Below are 25,419 nucleotides of genomic sequence, written 5' to 3'. Positions count from 1 at the left end.
AAATTAAATATAAAATATCAGACATAACTCTACCTCATAATATAATACTCACTTAACATGTATACAATTTTTTAAATTAAAATAATTAAAATAATAATAACATTCAACATTGAAAAAATTAAAATCTTATTAAAGAAATATGAAAACTGAATTGATAAAATACTGTTTCATTGCAGACAAAAAATATTTAAGAAAAATATCAAAACATAATTGTAATTCTTCTATACTAAAATAATAAATTACAATCCTCGTACTCTTTTTATTACAAATATTCATAAAAAACAATAGTAACAGGTGACAATATATATTAAAAAACGAACTTATTTTTAATATTAAAAGTAAATGCATACTTTAATTTTAATTAATTAAACTAAACGCTTTTTTTAAAATATTGATAAGTTAAATCAAGAATATTTAACTTCAAATATATAAAATTATGATGTAACTGATTTTAATATTAATCTAATTATGTAGTTGTAAACAAAAATTATCTATAGCAACGGTTCATAATCACGTCACTCTACGTTTTTGTCTTTTTCAGATAAAAAAAAATTATGCAGTGCTTCTTATGTTTTAGGTGATGTTGAAACTACTTTTCTACTAAATAAAATTAATTTAAAACAACATTAATAGAATTGAGAAATTAATCTTCAACACTATATTTATTTTAATTTCTGATATTTTGAAAACTTATTTTATTTATAGTTTTAGTTATTTATTTAATACCTTGTACACGTATATTTCGTTTATACACCAAAAAATAATATTTTTTTATAAATTCAATTATTAATTATATAAATATAAAAAAAAGTTGTCATATACACAGATCTCATTATTAATCAGTTAACAACACTGTATTTTTTTTTTTGGACAACTATTGTTCATTTTTCAATTTATCAGAATATATAATTACATTAATTAAAATAGTTATAAATAATGAATGTATTTCAATTTTAATCAACTAAAATAATATGTACCCTGTGAATAAAATTAGGAAAATAAGTTATTACTATGCTTTGCTAAAAATGAAGGTAAGTTTCACAATTAGCCAAAATGAATCTGTTCAAAGATAATTGTTTATTGGAAAATGATACTTGAACAACCATTTTTGATAACATTTAGACACGCGCACACGTGTCAAAATCTGAGTGGTCCAGTTGGAAAAATTAAATGAAAATGGACCACTCAGATTTTGACACGTGTGCGCGTGTCTAAATGTTGTCAAAAATGGTTGTTCAAGTGTCATTTTCCTTGTTTATTCTGTATGTTTTATAAAATTAAGCATTGAGTGGGTCCCATGCTTATTTTTTATTTCCATTTTAATCACATCTCCGTGTTTACATACCATACAATTTCAGTGTCGGTATTCAATTCATATTAATAAAAAATTCTGTTAATTATAAAACTACACTATATTTTAACCATATATATTTATATTAAGTTTATTTTTAAAAAATTATGTTTTAGGTGTAATATTTTTTGTAACATTATTTAGTTTCAGTCTCTTTATATTCTTAAGTTTATTTTTTAATTTATCAATTTTGGTTGAAACGTTACATTTTTTATAATAAAAATATTTATAAATTGGCTTGATTAGTTTTTCTCCCTCTGATATTTTCAAAATTTTAAAATAAGAATTCTAAAAAAGTATGTTCTTCCAACCCTAATTTGCACTTTGCAAGTATTGAAACATAAAAGTTATTCCTTCCCTTTTTTGTCATAAAAACGAAGATTGAAGTTCGTTTGTTATGTTTGTTTATAAGAAGTAATTTAGAATGTCTCTTGCATAAAGCCATTTTCTAAGTTTGATGAATAATACATTATTATTATTTTAACCATTTTTTTGAAAAACTAACTCTATCTACTACAAATGGTATTTTGCAAAGTGTTGACACTTTTTATTAGTAATTCCCACAGTTTTCTTTATCACGCTTTGAGTAAAAATAAAATTAAATGGGATAAATATTTTTAAAGACGTATATAGCATTACTTTCCTAGGTAACCACTGTATTTGTTTATAAAGGATACATTACTAGTATTTTTAGTATTTATTTAATGAATTGACTTTTTACCTTTAAAAGCTAAAAACAATATTTTGAATTTAGGAATATATATATATATATATATATATATATATATATATATATATATTAACTTAAATATTTATATCTATAGTTCTTCTACCTTTTGATATTACTTATAGACACACAGATCTTTACAGTGGTGGTAAGATATTATCTGTTTTGAGTTAAGCCCTCACAAATTTACTTTTGGTATCACTTCAAAATATCTCTTACTAATAGATGTATCTTATGTGTATATAAACTCATCTCATCTCTTGTTTTATTTGATGCGGGATTTTGTTTGTAACAGCATGAATGAGTATTAGAAGATGAAATTTAAAATTAATAAAAAAAAGTTATAATTATTAAGTTAAAAGTTTTTGGAGGAGAATTGTGAAGTTTTTGCAAGCTGTTTTTCCACCTAATTTACCTAATGAATTAAAAATTCAGCAATAAAAAGTTAAAGTTGAACATGAAATTCCGATTTTATGATTTTTGTCAATGAAACAGTGGTAATTGTGAGTTCTGAATTTCGCTTTCCAAAAATCCGTAAAGCAATTTAATTTAATTTTTTCTGAAAAATTGTAAAAAAGTCAATTTAATCATTTAGTATCATGTTTTAAGATAATTTAATGTCTTTAGTAGACAATAAATATGTTTAATTCATATAATATATTAATAAGTGTAAAATGTTTTAAATACATAACTTATTATTAAAAACGGGAGTAAACAATATTCAATTATATATATATATATATATATATATATATATATATATATATAATGATTTTCGTCAAACCATATTTACTTTTTTTACCGTTTTAAGTAATATTTTAGACTGAAACTAAAACGTATCAAATAATATAAGTAATTTAAATATAATACGAAATACAATTTAATATGTAAAAATTAAAAGTGTTATATTTATTTATTTTTAAAAATTAAATATGAAACCATATTAAAATTCATCCTACTAAAATCATATCTAATTCTTAATTATTATAGGTTGCTATAGACAAAGATATTAGAATTGGAGAACAGGAAGTGTGGGATAACTTGCTTGGGCTCGGATTGGACAGTCTACCTACTCAGAAATGGCGTGGAATGAGCTGAAAGAAAAGAAACACGATTAGGTTGTTGGAAACGTGAAATATACATATTTGATAAAAATATACATATATTTGATACACTATAATACAAACTAAAATACTAATTGGCATAAGGGATTATATTGATGATGCACATTCTTCTCTGGCTTCATTATCTTTTGCAAACTTTATATTGTCAGTTCAAAATTCCAAAAAAAGTGTTTGATGAATTTGCCAGCAAATAAACATGGACCAATAAAGAAATAACCATACCTATTAAAGTATTTGTACGATGTTGGCCTTACATGGATGAATAACAAAAAAACGTGTTGGAAAAAAAAATCATAGAAGGTAATTCTGGGATAGGTAGTGTGAATGGCTAATGTCGCCGAGGTTATCATTTTCAGTACGGCACAGACATGAATTTAGGGTCGGACAGGACAAAATCACGAATTTCACTGAAATAATTGAGGACTGGGTAGGGACTCATAGGTCCTAGACACATTCCAAGGGCTCACATGCTAACACTGCCACACAATTAATCAAGTAATAAAAAATTATACAGTTGAACCCAATGGTGCGGGTGCTTTGATTCTTTGTACAAAACAAATGCAAAATATAGAGATAAAGAAATGATTTTTACACGTGATAGAGTAGCGGCGAGAGAAAAGTAAAAATGGGGTCAAAGAAAGAGGTAAGAAAGTGAATGTTGATATATAGACTTCATATTTGACAAACTGGGTCACACTGTCCTTTCTCTTTTGCACACTCATGGCATTGCCAATGGTGTCACTTGGTTCTGTCATCTTTCATTCTCTTCCTATCCCACAGACTTCACATGTTGTTCCCCGCTTTCCATGTCACTGCTCACTCTCTTCCCACCCTTCTTCTTCACATTCCCTTCGGTATGTTCACCAACAACCAGTGTCTCATACTCTCATTTCATTTTTCTGAAAATAATGTTGCCTGTAATTCACTTTCCTGCATTTTCATTCTGTTATAGTAGTGTTGCACGCATAAACAACGTTTAAAAGATTAGGTGAATGTAAAACACGAGTGATGTGGATTTTCCTTTGCCATTCAATTAGCCGTTGTCCATTGACAGATTTTCTTTTTCTTGGTGTTAATAAGTTTACCATGGGGGAGAGAGTCACCGAGCGCCAGGATATGTGCTTCAATTACAGGTTCACACTTTCGCTAATTATTTATATGCTCATAGGACTGCTTTCTTGTAGCTGTGCAGAAAGAAGTCATGGAAATTATAGTTGTCAATGACAATTCAGTGTGTGTTTGTTTTCTGGCAGATGTTTCTGTGGATGTAGCTGTAGAGGAAAAACGGCTCCCCAAAGGAGAAACTTGGTCTGTTCACAAGTTTGGTGGAACCTGTGTGGGAAACTCATCGAGAATAAAGAATGTTGCGGACATAATTATTAATGATGATTCTGAGAGGAAATTTGTTGTGGTCTCTGCAATGTCAAAAGTGACAGATATGATGTATGATCTTATCGACAAGGCTCGATCCCGTGACGAGTCTTATGTTTCTGCCCTGGATGCTGTTTTACAGAAGCACAGCTCTACTGCATATGACCTAATTGCTGGAGAAGATCTTGCTGCTTTCTTATCGCAGTTGCATCAAGACATCAGTGACCTAAAGGCAATGCTTCAGGCCATATACATTGGTAACCCCTATTCTCTATCTGTTTCTGCCCTTTAATTTCCCTTTGAACTTAAAGGTCATGTAACATACTTCATATCTTGCAGCTGGTCATGCCACAGAATCCTTTACTGAATTTGTTGTGGGATACGGAGAGTTATGGTCTGCACAGATGTTGTCTTTAGTAATTAAGAAAGTACGCTGTTCTATTGAGAAACGTCTGCATTTTCTTTTAATCTGAATGTGCTGATGGAAGCTGCTTCCCTCTTATTCTGCAGCAAGGGATTGACTGCAAATGGATGGATGCGAGGGAAGTTCTTATTGTAAAACCTACTCGTTCTGATCGAGTTGATCCGGATTACTTGGAATCTGAACGAAGACTTGAGAAGTGGTACTCTCTAAATCCATCTGATGTAATCGTTGCCACAGGATTTATTGCAAGCACACCTCAGAATATTCCTACTACTCTCAAGAGAGATGGAAGTGACTTTTCGGCAGCTATTATGGGTGCTCTCTTTAAGGCTCGCCAGATCACAATTTGGACAGATGTAGATGGCGTGTATAGTGCAGATCCCAGAAAAGGTTCGTTCAGCTCCTTCACTATTGACACGTGATGATAATTTTGTTTTGTTCTGTCTTATATTTGACAGCCTCAGTGTGAGTTTAATTTAATATGGGCATGTTCTGCAGTTGCTGATGCTGTGATTTTGAAGACATTGTCTTATCAAGAAGCATGGGAAATGGTAAGTTGTACTCTCGAAAGTGTTAAAGCTAATTATGTCTATAAAATTCAGGAGACTAACTTTCAAACAACATCTTGAGCAGTCTTATTTTGGTGCTAATGTCTTGCATCCACGCACAATAACTCCAGTTATTCGATATGGCATACCAATCATAATAAGGAACATTTTCAACCTTTCTTCTTCTGGAACAATGATCTGCCATCCTTCTATTATTGGTGATGAAGATAAGCTGATATCAAAAAGTTATGTCAAAGGCTTTGCAACCATAGACAATGTGGCACTCGTAAATGTCGAGGGGTGAGTCATGGATTGCAGCCATTTAGGCTAGACGTTCTAAGTTGTAGACTATAATGTTTTTCTCGTTGTTTCCTTTTGCAGAACCGGAATGGCTGGTGTTCCAGGAACTGCTAGCGCTATTTTTTCCGCAGTAAAAGAGGTTGGAGCGAATGTTATTATGATATCGCAGGTGCACTCACCATCTTTTGCTGTTTTTCCTTAATTTTCAATAGCTACATATATACATACATACGAATTTTCTATTGTAATTAACTTTGTAGGCCAGTAGTGAGCATTCTGTGTGCTTTGCTGTTCCTGAGAAAGAAGTAAAAGCTGTTGCTGAGGTGTTACAGTCTTTATTTCATGGAGCTTTGGATGCTGGTCGACTTTCTCAGGTGCCAAATTTAATTCTGGTGCAAATTTCAATTTGATTGAGTCAAATTCTTGTGTTCAGTAGTGACTTCATATCACGATTCAAGTGTCAAGACTATGAAGATTTATCATATTTCTAGATGATTAGCGTTATAAAGCTGAAGATTGATATCGTATAACTTTTCCTTGTATATTTTTGTTTGCTCCCAATAAAAAGAAGACTAAGCATACAACGAATGTTCAAAACATTGGTCATCCCAACTTAACATGGTTTGGAAAAAGAAATCAAATATCAGTTAGGTTATTTAAAATTATTTAAAATTTCTGAAAGTGATTATGGACTACTTCGTTAATGTTGAATTAAGTTCTCGCATAATGCAAAAGTTTTTTATGTGGGCATCGGTGAACAGATTGCTGATAACAATGAATATCAACAATGTTTCTTTGGGTCGCTTTTAAGTTTGTATGCGGTTTTATATTTTATTTTGTTGAAATATACTATTCATTAAATTAAACTGTCTAAACAATGTACTCGCCTCTCAGGTTGCCATCCATCCAAATTGTAGTATTTTGGCTGCTGTAGGCCAGAAAATGGCAAGTACTCCTGGAGTTAGTGCCACCCTTTTCGAAGCATTGGCAAAGGTCAGGAAATTAAGGTTGATGTCAGTATTGCGAAAGTTATTGCTGTCCTGTTATTTGTTTCTATTTAGAAAATTCTGCAATCTATTTAGAAAATATACACCAAGAATGTATACAAAAAGAGATAAGAAATTGAGATATATCCACCGAACATGAATGTTACATTGAATTAAAGAATTACTTGCCTTCTACTCTACTCTTTTGGTTTGGCATATATTGTTTCGCAGGTTTAACTTGTGTGTATACAAACATGTTCTTGAAATTTAACACAGGCCAACATAAATGTACGTGCTGTAGCACAAGGTTGTTCTGAGTACAACATCACCGTAGTTGTAAAGCGGGAGGATTCTATAAAGGCTTTACGGGCAGTTCATTCCAGATTTTATCTCTCAAGAACCACCATAGCAATGGGCATTATTGGGCCTGGATTAATTGGAAGCACACTGATTGACCAGCTAAACGACCAGGTAAAGTTTTTGTAGATAATTTTTAAGGAATGCAGATAAGAAATAATAACTATAAATATTCTAATTTCAGAATTAATTTATTATTTGTTGAAAGTACAGTTCTATCAGTTGGTATGCTATTAACTTAGTATTTTGTTACTGTAAAGCATGAGCTTATATGCTGGCATGCATAGGCACGCATACTATACAGGATCCATGAAATGATGAAGTAACATTTGTTTATCCCGAATTTATGTAACATTTGTTTACGCAGGCTGCAGTTCTTAAAGATGAACTTAACATTGATTTGCGTGTGATGGGGATCATGGGTTCTAAGTTGATGCTCCTTGATGATGATAAGTAAGTCAAATTATTCAAGTTTTATTATTTGAACATCAAATAGTTAACATAATATTTGAGACCTTACAAATAATAGTCAGATTCCAAAGTGAAAAAAAGGAAACCTCTATACCAGAAGTATTAGGTCAGGATAATGATTTAACCCAGAAGCTTATGAGTCTTCAGTTCCAATACCATAGAACAGCATAATAGAAGCATGAGCCATCGCATCCCTAATTCAATCAACAGCTAATTAAGATGAACTATAATTTATGATTTCATTCATTAAATTACCATGAACTATTATTTATGATTTCAGGGGCATCAACTTAGAGAAATGGAGAGAACTTCGAGAAGAAAAAGGGGAAGTGGCTAATTTGGAAAAATTTGTTCAAATTGTGCATGGAAATCATTTTATACCAAATTCTGTGTTAGTGGACTGCACAGCCGACTCCGTCATTGCTAGCAATTACGAAGGTTGGCTATGCAAAGGAATACATGTCATCACTCCCAACAAGAAGGCAAATTCAGGACCACTTGATGAGGTAAAATGAAACCATCCAGCTTATTGTCTTATTGTCCTTTTTATAACATAGACCGTTTTTTATAATGTAACATGTGGATTATTCCTTATTTAAGGATACTCAAACGCCATTTTTAATTCAATTTTTTTGTTATACAACCTATCTTATGTGTTGTCCCTATAAATTTTGGGTATAGCACTCTGTACAAACTGGAAATCCCCATGCCAATTTATTTAAGATGTTTTGGTAATGTTTCTATGAATACTAAGAAGGTATGATAAATTACGTTAAGCTAAAATCAACTCTTGTTTCTTTCTTTCTTTCTTTCTTTCTTTCAATTTTTCCATAAAAGTTATGCAAGATGCAGTGGGAACTGGGTAGGGGATCCTGCTCTTTTAATTAAATAACATCATTGAAGTTTTTGTCGCTTCCAATTCATACAGAAAAATTGTATTTCTCAAAGTCCTTCCTTTCTATGATCTTCAATACTATTATTCTTTTACTCTTTGCTTCATAGTTAAGTTACTGCTTTTGCGGCTTCTCACCTTCTTTGCATCCATGGCCAGTATTTGAGGTTAAGAGCGCTTCAGAGGCAATCATACACACATTACTTCTATGAAGCTACTGTTGGGGCTGGTCTTCCAATTATCAGCACTTTACGGGGCCTTCTCGAGACAGGTGACAGAATATTGCAAATTGAAGGTATCTTCAGGTTCGTTGTGAAACTGTTTTTCTATCTCCACTTCTCTCTTTTTATGGATTAGACAGCCTAATGTATCAAACATTTGGATTTTCTGTTGTTGCACTCAGTATTATTGTCCACACTGTGGCAGTTTTTGCTCCCTCTGTAGTAAAATAGAAAGAAAGAACATCACTTCATGGATCACTTATGTTTTTACGCTTTATTCCTTTGATCTTATGCTTTCAACCTAAGTTACTGATTTGGTTTTTCAGTGGGACTTTGAGTTACATCTTTAACAACTTCAAAGATGGCCGGCTTTTTAGTGAGGTAGTAGCTGAAGCAAGGGATGCAGGTTATACTGAGCCTGATCCAAGGGATGACCTCTCAGGAACTGATGTTGCTAGAAAGGTACATGTATACAGTATTTAACATATCCCAGGGATCCTCTGCAACATTTTCTTGTCACCTCTATGAAGTATAAAATGGCTTCTTGAGGTCGATATATCACGTTAATTTTGAGATATACTAAAAAACAGTGAAATATTTAAAACACACAAGTTCAACCAAACTATGTTAGTTTAAACAGCATCAAATTTTTGTCCTGTCCATAATTTATATGGATAATACAAATCTCAAAATGTATAATTTATATTTATAAAAGAAAGTTACGACTAGTTAGACCATTCGGGATGATGACAGTGCTATTTCTGTTCACGATAGCTTTTTAATTCTTAATTAACTCAATTCTCTTTAACTATTTTGTTATTATTATTTGATTTTAGATTTCCCGTGGTTTTACAGGTGATAATTCTTGCAAGGGAATCAGGTTTGAAGCTAGAGCTTTCTGATATTCCCGTTGAAAATCTCGTGCCAGAACCATTAAGAGTAAGAACCAATTTTTATTAGTTATAAAGTTGTTTAATTGAGTAGTATTGCAACACTTTATATGAATATTTTGAGAACTTGCAGGGCAGTGCATCAGCTCAAGAGTTCATGCAGCAGTTGCCAAAATTTGATCAGGAATTAGCAGAGAAATTAAAAGATGCAGAGAGTGGTGGAGAAGTGAGTAACCAGACAATATTCTGGAATCTTGATTAGGATGAAAATAGCTACATTAATTGGTTCACCCACATGATGTATTAAAAATTATTTAAAGAAAGTGTAAATTACAGTATATTTAAGATAAATTAAAGGTTTGTTATTGATGTTATGTGTGAAGGTGTTGAGATACGTTGGAGTGGTGGACGTGAGAAATAGCAAAGGAGTAGTAGAACTGAGAAGATACAAGAAGGATGATCCATTTGCACAAGTATCAGGATCAGATAACATGATTGCCTTCACAACAAGAAGGTACAAAACCCAACCACTCATTGTTCGTGGACCTGGAGCTGGTGCCCAAGTCACTGCTGCCGGAATATTCAGTGACATCTTACGACTTGCCTCGTATCTCGGTGCTCCATCATAGCTTCTATTGCAACTTTCAGGGTCAAAACAAACAATACTCCTACAATAAATAATTAGGATTTTAACCTAAGCATTATAGTAGACACAGTCTATATATATAAACACCTTATTTTAAAAGTGTGGATGTCAGTGCCTGTTAAGTGTGAGGCGGTACTAAATTCTGTGAAAGTGAGATATTTACATGTAATCTCCAAAGTTTTTTTGTATTTCTGTCTGAGAAAAATAACTCGTTTAACGGTGAATTTATTATGAGTTAGAATTTGTTAGTTGAATCAAGTTAATTTTTCGTGTGTTTTATTACGACTAATGCAAGATATTTTCACTTGTTTCAATCATTGAGAATAAGACACGTGTAAAGCACAGCTGGTGTAAAAGTCTAGACGGTGAGAAAGAAGCCCGTGTACAGTTTGGGCCCAAAGAAAAATTGGGTACCACTGACTTATTCACTACAAAGTTTTGTTAATAACATCCTGTTTGTTTCTAAGCACACACCTCTATTTTTAGTTTAATTTTTTTAGTCCAAAACATCTTCGATTGGAACAAGCTTCACGGTTTAACTTGCAACAAAGATTTAATTCTATTTTATATATATTTAGAAAATGTCTAAAAGTAGCATGAAGTCTTTCTACGTAATATAGAAGAAAAGCGTATTAAGAACACGAAAACTTCTTGTAACTACAAAGAACACATGAATAAACTCGTTTACTTATCAAATTTAAAATTGGTCAACACCGTGTTTGTGGAACTTTTTTTCTCATATTCACACGATTTCAATGAATGATGAATCTATTAACATAAATAAAATTGAAGACACATTATAAGTGTGAAAAAGAGTTGTTTTTATACTTATAAATGAACTCAATCTTGTAATTATTCATGTTGTTCCTCATTGAAAAGTTGTAATAGGTAGTAGATTGTTATGTAAAATATTGTACAGGGAATGGTGTATTATTTAGATTCTGTCAGCCAATTTTCGCAAAGCGAAAACCAAAATTCGCACTGCTAGGAAATGGAAATTCGCATAGCGCACCATTACTTGTGCGCTGTGCGAATAACATCAGTTGAGAGGCAGCGGTTACACAAAATTCGCATAGCGCACAATGAATTTAAGTGGCTTTAAAAGACGTGATAGAGCGACAAAAACATGCTCTTGAAAAAAAGAAGTTCCAGACAAAAGAAAGAAACGAAAACATCTCAGGAACTTCCGGAGACTACTTCAAGGCATCAAGACACCATTGTTGCAAGGGATTGCTTCAAATGTGTACGTTTTAGATGATTAGGAGTAGTTAAATTTCTCTTTCGTTGGGATTGGATGTAATGAACTCACTGTAATTTTCCTGCTCAATATATCGTTGTTTGTTCATATGCTCTTTCTTGAATTTATTATCATTGTATGAAAATATAACATTCTTTTAATGTCTTTGATTACTGGAAAGTAACTTTGAACATGAACGAACGTAGATAGAGCACTTAAGTGATTTGGGATCTAGGGATAGACTCAATAACTTGATCATTCTTAACATCGGACTTAATGCAAATTGTATATTAAATTGGCTAAGGGATTAACATTTTGATATATTAATTTAGAACTAGTTGCTAAGGGATTAGGACTAGTATGGCTTGATGTGAATGTTTGAATGAAATAATGATATATTGTACAGAGTTTTATCTTCATATGATTCATGAAACCCAATTCCAACGAAGTTTCTTTTAAATATAAATTTCTTGCACACCAACTGTTTGATAAAATACCAAAAATAGTTTCTTGTGTTGTTTTGTGCATTTTGATGTCTAATTGAGTTATAAAAGGAAGAATTGTCATGTGTTGCACAAGTCCCTTGGGAGACGATACTTTTACTTATTCACTGTATTACTTGGAACGATTTGGTATACTTGCCAAAAAGTTATCAAGTTTTTGGCGCCGTTGCCGGGGACTTGTGTTCCAACACAAGGCAATTTGGGCATTTATGACTCTTTTAAACTTTGTTGTGAATTTTCCTTTTTAATGTTGTTGGGTATGCAGTTGGCTTTAGTATTTTAAGACTGTCCATTGATTTAGTTTGAACTTAATGTCTGTCTCGGGGTACGCTTTAGAGCTTGATGTTGTTATTGAAAGTTCTTAGGAATGAGATTTCAGTAACAGAACTAACTAAATCAAACTAGATGTGCAAATCACCAGGGATGGGGTTGTGTGTTTGGATTCACTGTTTTGGAACTTAAGGCAAGTTTGATGGACTTCTTACACCAAGGGATTGGGTGAGGGTTTGTCATACTTAGGTAGGCACAACAAGAGGGATCTGAGTGTTCTAACTTCAGAAAACAAGGAAAGTGGAATTCTTTGCCAATTGTATGTCTCTTTTTGTTTGAATTTCTTTATGCAGTTTGCCTACAGATGTTTCTAGTTGTTGGAAGATCCTAGGGATGGGATTCCAACAGCTAAAAGGGGAGTACTAAGTGATCTTGCAACAAGAGGGATCTGAGTGAGGTTATTTAGGAAATCCATTTCAATCATTTTGCATATTGGAATTGTTGTTTGGTTGGTGTGCTCATGTTCTGCAATTTATTTTTCTATTTCACTTCTCTCTATGTTACTTTTTGCAAGTGCAGGTGCAGATGAAGTTATCTTCAATGTTTAGTTATGTTATTTATGTTTTGTAATATGTTTTGAACTATGTGTTAGTTGTAAAGACATGTGACTTTGTGATTTAATGGTTATGCATTGTCTTGATTAAGTTGATGTGATTCTTGAAAATGATAACACATATGACTGTGGTTGCAATGTGCTTCATATATTTTTATTTGTGTGTGAGTATGTATGACCAGATCTGTGAGTGTTGAGAGCATATATTGATTGAGAGATATTGAGTTGTCTAGATATGGAATTGGTTTTTGCATGATTTTGATTCTACGTAGATACGCACACTTTTTGGTTAAGGATGAAAAAGGCCCTGTTTATTATTAATTATATAGCTACTTGGCCAGATAGCCAACCTTTAGACACTGTGATACATTTGTGAACCTTTTTGAGCCTTGAAAATTTTTTCCTTCCACCTTGAGCCTATTAGATGATATCCTACCTTACACCCTAGAAGAGAACATGTATTATGTTTTAAAAGAGGTTAAGGTAAAATTCAAGTTTGTGGAAAGAAAAGATCAATAAAAAAAATATGATACAAAAAAAAAAAGCTCAAAATGAAAGAAAAGATTGAGCTGTGAAAGAAAATGGTATGTGATGAATGATATATTTTGGGATTTGAGTACTGGATTGGAAATTGAAGTTGTTCTCTTCTTAATAGGTGTCTTTGAATCCAAGAAAAACCATGATTCTTTTTCTAGCCAAGCCTTAACCTGAAAAGACCTTTGGACTTAACCAATAGTGTGTGAAGTGTGTGAATCAAATGAAATGCAAAAGCTGAGGAAGTTCTATGTCAATTCTACTGTCATGTGAGGACAAACACTTGAGTGTGAGTAATGATAAATGCTGATCTGGTTGTTCATATTCTATGCACAGATGATTTTATGAGTGATGCATCATGTCATACTTGTTTGAAATCTTTGGGAATGCATATGATTATTCTGATGTGCAGAGTCATTTTATCAAAATGTCAAATGTCTGTTATGATGATGTTCATTTTCTTATGTGATTTCATGAGGGCATGAAATAGTTCAAGTTTGGGGAGTTGATAAGTGTGAAAAAGAGTTGTTTTTATACTTATAAATGAACTCAATCTTGTAATTATTCATGTTGTTCCTCATTGAAAAGTTGTAATAGGTAGTAGATTGTTATGTAAAATATTGTACAGGGAATGGTGTATTATTTAGATTCTATCAGCCAATTTTCGCAAAGCGAAAGCCAAAATTCGCACTGCTAGGAAATGAAAATTCGCATAGCGCACCATTACTTGTGCGCTGTGCGAATAACATCAGTTGAGAGGCAGCGGTTACACAAAATTCGCATAGCGCACCAATACATGTGCGCTAAGCGAATTAATGAATTTAAGTGGCTTTAAAAGACGTGATAGAGCGACAAAAACTTGCTCTTGAAAAAAAGAAGTTCCAGACAAAAGAAAGAAAAAAAAACATCTCAGGAACTTCCGGAGACTACTTCAAGGCATCAAGACACCATTGTTGCAAGGGATTGCTTCAAATGTGTACGTTTTAGATGATTAGGAGTAGTTAAATTTCTCTTTCGTTGGGATTGGATGTAATGAACTCACTGTAATTTTCCTGCTCAATATATCGTTGTTTGTTCATATGCTCTTTCTTGAATTTATTATCATTGTATGAAAATATAACGTTCTTTTAATGTCTTTGATTACTGGAAAGTAACTTTGAACATGAACGAACGTAGATAGAGCACTTAAGTGATTTGGGATCTAGGGATAGACTCAATAACTTGATCATTCTTAACATCGGACTTAATGCAAATTGTATATTAAATTGGCTAAGGGATTAACATTTTGATATATTAATTTAGAACTAGTTGCTAAGGGATTAGGACTAGTATGTCTTGATGTGAATGTTTGAATGAAATAATGATATATTGTACAGAGTTTTATCTTCATATGATTCATGAAACCAATTCCAACGAAGTTTCTTTTAAATATAAATTTCTTGCACACCAACTGTTTGATAAAATACCAAAAATAGTTTCTTGTGTTGTTTTGTGCATTTTGATGTCTAATTGAGTTATAAAAGAAAGAATTGTCATGTGTTGCACAAGTCCCTTGGGAGACGATACTTTTACTTATTCACTGTATTACTTGGAACGATTTGGTATACTTGTCAAAAAGTTATCAACATATCAACGTCCGGAGAAAATTTCTGAGATAGACATATCATAATGTCCTTCATAGATCACGTCACAACCTTTTTCTTCATGTTGTTCATGGATACAGGCGGGGTTCCATTGCTCCACTAAAGGAACCAAGACATTCACTGCATGCCACATATCAGGTCTTTTATGAGGTTCAGGAGTAGTGCAATGAGCTGCCAGCTCAGCCACTTTACATATGCTCTCCATGTTTTCACTGTCAAGGTTTAGACTTTCATCAGCTACCAGTGAGATGTTTTCCATGTTGTCTACAATCCTACAGAACCATGAAACCAAATGAGGCATTTCTTCTGGCAAACTACTGTCCAATGCCTTTCTACCGCTAATTAGTTCCATCAAAACTACTCCGAATGCGTACACGTCCACTTTCCTCGTCACTCTTCCCGTAGCTGTCGACAAAAATATCACATTAATAAATAAAACCAAACAAAGACAAAAATGTATTCAAAAGCTTTCTATATACCTGCATATTCAGGTTCCAGATATCCAAATGTTCCCGCCACTCGTGTCCAGACAGAATCATTTCCTTCTGGTGTAATAATTTTAACCAAACCAAAATCTGCAACCTTGGCTCTCATGTCATCTCCCAAAAGTATGTTTGAGGGTTTTAAGTCTCTGTGAATGAAGCTTTGTTGAGCTAGGCGGTGCAAGTATTCCACTCCTCGTGCTACGTCCAAAGCTATGGTTACCCTTTGTTTCCAAGTCAAAGGAGCACATCCATTTTCACGCCAATCAAACAGGTGTTGTGTTAGCGTCCCTTGAGGCATATACTCATACACCAAAAGCCTTTCGTTGCCGTTTATGCAATATCCTAAAAGAGCAACTAAATGTCTGTGTCTGACTTTACTGAGAACTGCAATCTCTGCTTGGAACTCATTCAATCCCTTGCTCCCGGTTGCAACAGATTCCATTCTCTTCACGGCAATGTTACTTCCATCATGCAATTCCCCTTTATAAACAACCCCAAACCCTCCCCTACCTAAAATGTTTTCCTCACTAAAATTATCCGTTACTTGCCGAAGAACCTGAATTGAAATAGTAGCATTCCCACCCTCAAAAACATGAATATCACTACGCTCACTGCCCTGGCTATGCAACTCGCTCGGGACGCCACCATATCCATTGGAATTTGTAACGCTCATCATATCAATCTTAACCTCTCCTTTCCCATTTTCGGGATTATTAACCCTCCCAAACTTGCCGTGACGGTTTTTAGCTTGACACTTGCAAAAGACAAATACGACCACCGCAACAAAAAACACTGCAATAACAACAATACCTCCGATCCAAGCAGGAGAGAGTGCAGAACCGCCTGACGTTGCATTTGGACTTCCACTTGGTGCGCCACCAGAACCGCTTGACGGAGTAGTTCCACCGCTACCACCACCTCCAGAATGCCCAAGCAGAGGATTATCTGCATTATTGAACTTCACCTTGGTTGGGAACTTTGGAACATCACCAGATAGATTGTTATTAGACACATCTAGAATCTCAAGCTGAGCTAAATTAACCAAGTCTCCAGGTATTGATCCTCCTAAATGATTGTCACTGAGATACAGGTTTCTCAAATCAGTTAAATTGGCAAATGCAGGTGATATCGTTCCCGCCAAATTCTGCTTCGCCAAATTCATAGTAACAATCTTTCCCGTAGCGCACACAACAAAACTCCAATCCCCACAAGGATCATTCCCGGTCCAAGAACGCGCCAACTGAAGGGGATAACCAAAATCTTTAGCAATATCAAGCAAAGTCGTTACTCGAGAATCGCAAGGTCCAGAGTCTTTCCTACAAAAACTATTCACCCCATCAAGAGTGACGTTCACACCTTTCCCAAACGAAGGAACCGGACCCTGAAGCACATTGTTGTCTAAAGAAACGATCTGCAAACTAGAAAGCGACATGAGAGAAGGTGGAACCACACCGGTTAACTGGTTGTCTCTTAGCTGCAGATCAAACAAAGTGGTGCAATTTGACAAATCCGGAATGGGACCCGTGAAAAGGTTCTTAAAAAGCCACACCTGAGACAAACGGGTCATGGAAGCAAGCACCTCAATGGTACCCGAAAACCCGAACCCGTCTTTCTGATTGTTGAGCCACAGATTCTGGATCCCAGATACCGCGAAGGTCTTTGGCAAACCCCCAGTGAGGTTGTTGTAAGAGAGACGAAGCTCCTGCAAACTCACAAGGGAGTCAAACACGTCAGGCAAGGTACCAATGAGGTTTGTGCTTCCGAGATCGAGTTTGACGAGGTTGGTGGAGTGAGTCAACTCGGCGGGAATCCTCCATGGAGCGAGGTTGAAGCTGTCTGCCATGCTGAGGCTCTGTAAGCTAGTGAGACCCTGGAAGCAACCATCGGGAATGGAGGTGAAGTTGTTGCCTCCGAGGAACACGGTTTCCAGCATGGAGAGGTTGGCAAGGGAAGGCAAAGCGCCGGAGAGCGCGTTGCCCTGGAGAGAGAGCGAGGTGAGTTGGGAGAGGGAGTTGAGATCCCGAGGTAGCGTTCCGGTGAGCGACCGTGAAGCGATGTTGATTGAGGAGACGCCGTTAGTGGTGCACCTGACGCCATTCCACTGACAGAAGCTGGTCCCCGACCACCCCGACGGCGTGGGACTCAAGGCTTTGGCGAGCTTGGACATAAACGCAGCATCGTCGGCAATGGCGATGCACGTGCACAGAAGAGTGAAAGACAAGAGGATTTTAGAGACGGAACGTAGAATTTTGATTGAGAACATGGATGCAGTATGGTTTTACTTAGTGTAAGAGATAAGAGAAGATGATAACTGTCGGACGCCTGGAAACAATTTCTTTCTATTTCACAAACACTCATTTATTAATATCGTCCCATCTTCTTCTGTCTCCTTTTTTTCAATAATAATAATAATAATAATAATAATAATAATAATAATAATAATAATGTAATTCCCACATTATTAATTGCTGCGTGTTGAATGAGTTTGAACTAGTTAAACGTTAATAAAAATTATGAAAAAGTAGACCAGTTTTAGTAGTCATTTAGACTTCAGAGTCAATGATTCGCTGTTAACCTCAGAAAACTAAATTACTTATTCTTGAATTTGAAATATTTCACATTTTCTTGATGTCAAGATTAAAAATTACTATATAGCTCTCTTTTTTAATAACATATTTCAATATATATTGATGTAAATTTAATATGCAGTGCCGTTTTGGAGGCATATGCAGGTACGTATAATTAAGTTATTACGGAGGCTATAAGATAAAGTTGTTAAATAAACTATCTGATGGGAAAAACACATCAATTAAAAATATCAACTATGTAATAAAAATAATTTCCAAAACATAATAATAATAATATTAGAAAATAGAAAATGACATTACCATCGCGAGTCAGTCAATCAAACAGGAAGCAACTAACTCCACCCACTTTAGATATTCACATTCGCTCAGCAGCTCTCATAAATAAATTAATAGCTTAAAATTAAAGTTAATGTTCCAATACTATCAAGTGATATACTTAGCGTTAATAACAGTATATTTAAGATATTGTCCATAAATTTGATACAATTTAACTTTTAAAATACGTATAAATAAATAAAAGATGAAAAAAATATTTAAATTAATCTCAACTTTTAAACAATATAAAATTATTAAATGGGAAAATAACAATTAATAAAATCATGTTTAAAACCAGAATAATCATGTTTAAAACAAGAATCTAACACTGCTTACAACCCTTCATTGGGGAAAAGTAAATTAAAATAATTAATTAAAAATGTGGAGAATAAATTTTAATTGATTTGAGAGAGGGAAAAATAAGAAATTTTGTTTTGTAATATTCTAAATTAACTTTTGTACTTTTTGTTTGTTGAAAAAAAAATATAAGTTATGAACTTTTATTATTATATGTATGATGATAAATAATTTTTTGAAATATTGAGAAAAAATTAAGAGACTCATCAAATCTTTGTTATGCATGTGTTATCATTTTATGAATAATTACTTTTTAATTTTGGTTTGATAACTTATTATTTGTATGTCAGTGTACACTATTTTTACAGAGTAGAGCATCAATATAGAATAATAAAAATATATATCCTTTGGATTGATAAAAATAAATATGAAAGAAATAAATAAAAATCACTTATGTGAATGAGTGAAAACAATGAATACACGGCTGATTTTCTAGAAAAGCAATCTATAACTTTTTTCAAATAAAATATATAGTTTTTGCTATAGTTGATTTGTAATAATAAAATATGGATCCAAAGTTTAGTTGTTAGTTTTGTAATAATATAATTAATATTTATTTTATAGATTAAAAATATATTTAATATTTAAAAAAAGTTTCACTTCAAAATCATTATTTTATGAATTAAAAGTTTATTTAGAGAAAATATACTTTGACAGATTTCTTCACTCTTCCCACGTAAATCATGTCAAATAAATCTCGTTTCACACATTATTTCTCACTCATTATAAAAACCATGTCAATTAAATATAAGTGTGTCATTCTACTATATTTAATATTTTAACCAATAAAGTTCTACATCGAACATAATTTATTTTATTAAATTTTCTTACCACACTATATCGCTTAAAAATCGAGATAAAAAGCAATTTAAATTCCCTTTTTCCTTAAGCAAAAACTTAAGGAAAGGGACGGATGATTCCTATAATTACTTTACCAAAAAAAAAATACATTTTTGTTTAACAAAATTCAATTTCAAATACAAAACCAATTTTTTATATTTTCATCTCAAATTAATCAAAAGCTATTCTTCACATGGATACTTTTTTCACTGAAACTGCAAATCAAAAGTGAAAATTCTACCCTCCAGAAACCGAATAAACAGAAACATTTGAAGAATCAATTTGGTGCTGAATTCATTTGGAGAAAAAAATGTTCTCCAATGAATATAAAATAATAAAAAATGTAACTGTTGGGAGTGTGAGCATGAAGGATTAGTATGAGGTAATGAGGTGTAGAATACAGATTGTGAAATGATGGGATGTGGTGATGGACCCCACGGCATGTGCTTTCTCACCAAAGTCACCAATCTTCTTACCACACTTTACAAACTCAGTCTTCAAATACCGTAATATGCGCAAACGTGTAAGCTCCTCAACTCAAATTAAGCTCAGATGCCACACTCAACACGCACCTTCTGATGATGATGAAGGCTGAAAATGATAGCAGAATAAAATATGACAACCAAAAGGAATTGAAAAGATGCTCAAGGGACCTCTTTACGCCGATGCTATATAATTAACTTTGAACTCTTCATGCTATAGCTGTCCTCTGTTTCCAATCCAAATCTCTTTCATTGCTGTTGATTTACGCGTCTTTGGTTTGACAATGAAAGTGAAATATTACAACTTACAAACGCTTAGTCAAAAAGTACAGGACTCACCAACTTGGTTACTGAAACAACCAAATGCAATAAATTTTCTTCTGATTCAAAAAATAATGAAAAATATCATACAGTTAACATTTCTATAATAATTCTCATCTAAGAAACCAACCATTGACTAAACCAATCTGTTAGCTTTGAAAAAATCGATAAAGAACATCAAACTCGTGCAGAAGGAGAATGCAGGAACATTAGAAAAATTAACATTTAAAAAATAAATAAATTGTGATACAATTCAGTGATGTTGCGAGATCAAAACAGCTTAAAATCGTCCTCATCCAGTCATCTCACCTGAGAAGCGATTTGTTTATCATTTTCTTCATCGGCAATCCATCGAATCAAAAGAGTCGGCAAATCCTGAAGGTTTTGCAGGAATGCTTGATTGAGTTTGTGAGATGGACATGTCAAACATTGTGGAAGTGCCTTCGTTAGCTTGCCATCTTTGCAGAGCTTGAGGAAGGCTCATGTGAATGTCAATGCCATAACCTTCTTCTTCTTCGTGGCTGGTAGGCTTCCATTGCTCTACGAGAGGAACCAAGACATTCACCGCATGACCCATATCAGGCCTTTGATACGGTTCACGAGCAGTGCAATGACCTGCCAGTTCAGCCACTTTATATATGCTTTCCATGGTTTCCTCATCAGGATCGAGAGTTTGATCAATAGCCTTGGGGATGTTCTCCTTGTTAATCAGTACCCTACGGAACCAGGAAACCAGGTGAGACCTTTCATCAGGCACAGTATCGTCCAATGCCCTTCTACCTGTGATCAGTTCCATCAAAACTACTCCAAATGCGTACACGTCTACTTTGGTAGTCACTCTTCCGGTAGCTGGCAAGAAACAATACACATTAATCACAAGTAAAGGAATGGCTTACCATAAAGCTAAAGCAACCAACTGGGTATGCAATTCTACAATAATCTGGCTTAGCTAAGACTACGCAATTCTACAAAAACTAAACAAAACAAATATTAATCAACGTAGTAGAAATGTGGAATTCATGGTTGACTGATTTTGTACACCAAGGAACCAAACAGCAAACATATAGCAAAACCTTTTAGGTAATCCAAGATTTAATCTAATAAGAGTATTCATTCATCACATAAAAAGGGTAATTGGGAGCCGGCCACTTTAATTGTAGCCATTTCTCTATAAACGCCACACCTTATAATGAGCAGCCCCAAACCATCAACCCAAGGAGATGCACAGGAAAACAAAAATTTAACTAGAAAAAAATCATGAAACAAGGAAAAAATGCTAACAACTGGCAATTATTACGAGAAAAATATCACAGTTGCCAGTTCAAAAAATATAATGAATATCACAGTTGCCAGTTCAAAAAATATAATGAATTGTAGTCACGTATAGACAGTTATAATCAGGAAAGAAGATAAATAAAAAAGTCCACAAATTTTAATACACGCTTGGTCCAAATATACCTGCATATTCAGGTGCCAAATATCCAAATGTTCCAGCCAACTTTGTCTCGACAGAATATTTCCCATCTGGTGCATTTTTTACTAAACCAAAATCTGCAACCTTGGCTCTCATGTCATCACCCAATAATATGTTCGAGGGTTTCAAGTCCCTATGAATGAAGCTTTGCTGAGCTAAGCTGTGCAAGTATTCCACTCCTCGAGCTACATCCAAAGCTATTGCTATCCTTTGTTTCCAAGTCAAAGGAGCACATCCATTTTCACGCCAATCAAACAGGTGTTGTGTTAGCGTCCCTTGAGGCATATGCTCATACACCAAAAGCCTTTCGTTGCCGTTTATGCAATATCCTAAAAGAGCAACTAAATGTCTGTGTCTGACTTTACTGAGAACTGCAATCTCTGCTTGGAACTCATTCAATCCCTTGCTCCCGGTTGCAACAGATTCCATTCTCTTCACGGCAATTTTACTTCCATCATGCAATTCCCCTTTATAAACAACCCCAAATCCTCCCCTACCTAAAATGTTTTCCTCACTAAAATTATTCGTTACTTGCCGAAGAACCTGAATTGAAATAGTAGCATTCCCACCCTCAAAAACATGAATATCACTACGCTCACTGCCCTGGCTATGCAACTCGCTCGGGACGCCACCATATCCATTGGAATTTGTAACGCTCATCATATCAATCTTAACCTCTCCTTTCCCACTTTCGGGATTATTAACCCTCCCAAACTTGCCGTGACGGTTTTTAGCTTGACACTTGCAAAAGACAAATACGACCACCGCAACAAAAAACACTGCAATAACAACAATACCTCCGATCCAAGCAGGAGAGAGTGCAGAACCGCCTGACGTTGCATTTGGACTTCCACTTGGTGCGCCACCAGAACCGCTTGACGGAGTAGTTCCACCGCTACCACCACCTCCAGAATGCCCAAGCAGAGGATTACCTGCATTATTGAACTTCACCTTGGTTGGGAACTTTGGAACATCACCAGATAGATTGTTATTAGACACATCTAGAATCTCAAGCTGAGCTAAATTAACCAAGTCTCCAGGTATTGATCCTCCTAAATGATTGTCATTGAGATACAGGTTTCTCAAATCAGTTAAATTGGCAAATGCAGGTGATATCGTTCCCGTCAAATTCTGCTTCGCCAAATTCATAGTAACAATCTTTCCCGTAGCGCACACAACAAAACTCCAATCCCCACAAGGATCATTCCCGGTCCAAGAACGCGCCAACTGAAGGGGATAACCAAAATCTTTAGCAATATCAAGCAAAGTCGTTACTCGAGAATCGCAAGGTCCAGAGTCTTTCCTACAAAAACTATTCACCCCATCAAGAGTGACCTTCACACCTTTCCCAAAAGAAGGAACCGGACCCTGAAGCACATTGTTGTCTAAAGAAACGTTCTGCAAACTAGAAAGGGACATGAGAGAAGGTGGAACCACACCGGTTAACTGGTTGTCTCTCAGCTGCAGATCAATCAGAGCGGTGCAATTTGACAAATCCGGAATGGAACCGGTGAAAAGGTTCTTCTGAAACCAAACCTGAGACAAACGGGTCATGGAAGCAAGCACCTCAATGGTACCCGAAAACCCGAACCCGTCGTTCTGATTGTTGAGCCACAGATTCTGGATCCCAGATCCCGCGAAGGTCTTTGGCAAACCCCCAGTAAGGTTGTTGTAAGAGAGACGAAGCTCCTGCAAACTCACAAGGGAGTCGAACACGTCAGGCAAGGTACCAATGAGGTTTGTGTTTCCGAGGTCGAGTTTGACGAGGTTGGTGGACTGAGTCAACTCGGCGGGAATCCTCCATGGAGCGAGGTTGAAGCTGTCTGCCATGCTGAGGCTCTGTAAGCTAGAGAGACCCTGGAAGCAACCATCGGGAATGGAGGTGAAGTTGTTGCCTCCGAGGAACACGGTTTCCAGCATGGAGAGGTTGGCAAGGGAAGGCAACGCGCCGGAGAGCGCGTTGCCCTGGAGAGAGAGCGAGGTGAGTTGGGAGAGGGAGTTGAGATCCGGAGGTAGCGTTCCGGTGAGCGACCGTGAAGCGATGTTGATTGAGGAGACGCGGTTGTTGGTGCACTTTACGCCATTCCACTGACAGAAGCTGGTCCCCGACCACCCGGACGGCGTGGGACTCAAGGCTTTGGCGAGCTTGGACATGAACGCGGCATCGTCGGCAATGGCGGTGGAAGAGAGAGTGAAAAAGAGAAGAAAGAGCTGACAGAGAGAATGTAGGGTTTTCCGTTTTAATCTGGAAGTGGCCATTCAGATTTGGGAGAAGGGGGAAGACTAATCGTTCGATGAGTTTGGTTGCTTTTGATAATAACAAGTAATTCTACAGAGCAAGAAGAGAATGGAAGCAGAACAGAAAGGAAAAGCTGAAAACTGCGCCAACCTCATGTGCCAGTAGTTATGGTTATGCCCACTCTTTTTTCAAATTAATACTTAATGCTCAATAATGTCACAATTTTACAATTAAATAATTCTCTGTATTCTCTACACGATTAAGTATAAGTATTTATACGGGGATCAGCCAAAATAATACAAAATAACTTGTATCATCGTAAATTTAGGGCAAATAAACGAGAAAGTTTAGTATGACCGAAGTGCCCTTTTTGTTACTTGTCGGGGTGTTTTGATAGTAGAAAAACGGAGCATGGGCCCATGACAGTGAAAGGGAAGGCCCACATCCAGAGTAGTAGAGTGGAGAATCAATACCAAAAGACAGAAAAACCGCTGTATTAGGTACTCCCAAAAGAAAAATAACAATTTTATTTAAATAAAATTTAATTTAATTACCATAAAAATTAAAGTGAGAATACGTAAGAGATAATTTTATATGATAAATATGTGGGAAAGAAAAGAAATACGTGGTTGAGTCAAATCAGTAGAGTGGTCCCGTTGCCAACTGTTGCTTACTAGATTTGGCGTACATTGTTTGTCTTTCCATTGACTCTCTCAGGCTGAGATTTGAAACAAAACCAAGGTATATATAATCGTATGTAGTATAATGTTACTCTGTCTTTTAAAAACAGTATACGAATATATATCTTAAATCTGAATTATTTATACCTTTTTAGTACATTAGTAACTTGGCGGATTTGAAGCGGCAGGACAAGAATAATTAATTGATTTAATTAAAGCAATCACAATAATAATATACCAAACACTGTGTTCTTTATCCTTTTTCAATTACTTTTGATACTGTCTTAACTTTTTATCATTCTCCTTTTCGCTTTCCACGGAAGCTTCCCATCCACCCCGTTATCTGCCGATCTAATTACAAACAATTTTTTTATTTTTTCAATTTTCTGTCAAACTAATTGTTTTTTCCATAAATTATTCGTGAAAGGCGAAAGGCAAGTGTGTGGGCAAGTGCAACGTATCATTCCGTGGGGGAAATGCTTTTCAGCCATTAGATATACTTTTTTTTAACTGACGGTTATGATGCTATT

The 25,419-nt window shown here is 34.8% G+C and overlaps 3 protein-coding genes across 3 annotated transcripts; 1 reads left to right on the top strand and 2 right to left on the bottom strand.

Annotated features, from left to right (window-relative positions):
- The first annotated feature begins 3,890 nt into the window (after positions 1-3,890).
- On the top strand, positions 3,891-10,585 carry LOC124832055 (bifunctional aspartokinase/homoserine dehydrogenase 2, chloroplastic-like). Its single transcript, XM_047306170.2, has 18 exons — positions 3,891-4,056; positions 4,283-4,335; positions 4,456-4,830; positions 4,913-5,001; positions 5,084-5,387; positions 5,496-5,548; positions 5,631-5,845; positions 5,927-6,014; positions 6,106-6,219; positions 6,740-6,838; positions 7,108-7,302; positions 7,556-7,641; positions 7,940-8,165; positions 8,711-8,856; positions 9,099-9,234; positions 9,628-9,711; positions 9,796-9,888; positions 10,046-10,585. Exons 1-18 carry the CDS (start codon positions 3,923-3,925, stop codon positions 10,289-10,291), a joined length of 2,736 nt encoding a protein of 911 aa, XP_047162126.2. The 5' UTR covers positions 3,891-3,922; the 3' UTR covers positions 10,292-10,585.
- A 4,438-nt stretch (positions 10,586-15,023) lies between these two features.
- On the bottom strand, positions 15,024-17,854 carry LOC124832053 (receptor-like kinase TMK4). The gene is made up of 2 exons (XM_047306168.2): positions 15,588-17,854; positions 15,024-15,513 (listed from the first exon to the last, which is right to left on the bottom strand). Exons 1-2 carry the CDS (start codon positions 17,758-17,760, stop codon positions 15,095-15,097), a joined length of 2,592 nt encoding a protein of 863 aa, XP_047162124.2. The 5' UTR covers positions 17,761-17,854; the 3' UTR covers positions 15,024-15,094.
- Positions 17,855-20,614: 2,760 nt separating this feature from the next.
- LOC124832054 (receptor-like kinase TMK4) lies at positions 20,615-24,389 on the bottom strand. Its single transcript, XM_047306169.2, has 2 exons — positions 21,955-24,389; positions 20,615-21,345 (listed from the first exon to the last, which is right to left on the bottom strand). The coding sequence occupies exons 1-2, from the start codon at positions 24,227-24,229 to the stop codon at positions 20,834-20,836; spliced, it is 2,787 nt and encodes a 928-aa protein (XP_047162125.1). The 5' UTR covers positions 24,230-24,389; the 3' UTR covers positions 20,615-20,833.
- Between the last annotated feature and the right edge of the window lie 1,030 nt (positions 24,390-25,419).

This window comes from Vigna umbellata, chromosome 5, assembly GCF_029865625.1.
Source record: "Vigna umbellata cultivar VRB3 chromosome 5, Vumbellata_1.0, whole genome shotgun sequence".
In the NCBI taxonomy this organism is placed as follows: Eukaryota; Viridiplantae; Streptophyta; class Magnoliopsida; order Fabales; family Fabaceae; genus Vigna; species Vigna umbellata.
Note: the sequence above shows the minus strand (reverse complement) of the source record. Positions and strands in the feature narration are given on the sequence as shown.

Excerpts from the sequence above, each read along its gene's own strand:
- LOC124832055 (XM_047306170.2), top strand. The coding sequence starts at position 3,923 with ATGGCATTGCCAATGGTGTCACTTGGTTCTGTCATCTTTCATTCTCTT. Across the intron at positions 6,015-6,105 it reads ATGTTATTATGATATCGCAG|GCCAGTAGTGAGCATTCTGT; the intron begins GTGCACTCACCA and ends TTAACTTTGTAG. Across the intron at positions 7,303-7,555 it reads TTGACCAGCTAAACGACCAG|GCTGCAGTTCTTAAAGATGA; the intron begins GTAAAGTTTTTG and ends TTGTTTACGCAG.
- LOC124832053 (XM_047306168.2), bottom strand. The coding sequence starts at position 17,760 with ATGTCCAAGCTCGCCAAAGCCTTGAGTCCCACGCCGTCGGGGTGGTCG. Across the intron at positions 15,514-15,587 it reads TCTGGAACCTGAATATGCAG|CTACGGGAAGAGTGACGAGG; the intron begins GTATATAGAAAG and ends TTTTGTCGACAG.
- LOC124832054 (XM_047306169.2), bottom strand. The coding sequence starts at position 24,229 with ATGGCCACTTCCAGATTAAAACGGAAAACCCTACATTCTCTCTGTCAG. Across the intron at positions 21,346-21,954 it reads TTTGGCACCTGAATATGCAG|CTACCGGAAGAGTGACTACC; the intron begins GTATATTTGGAC and ends GTTTCTTGCCAG.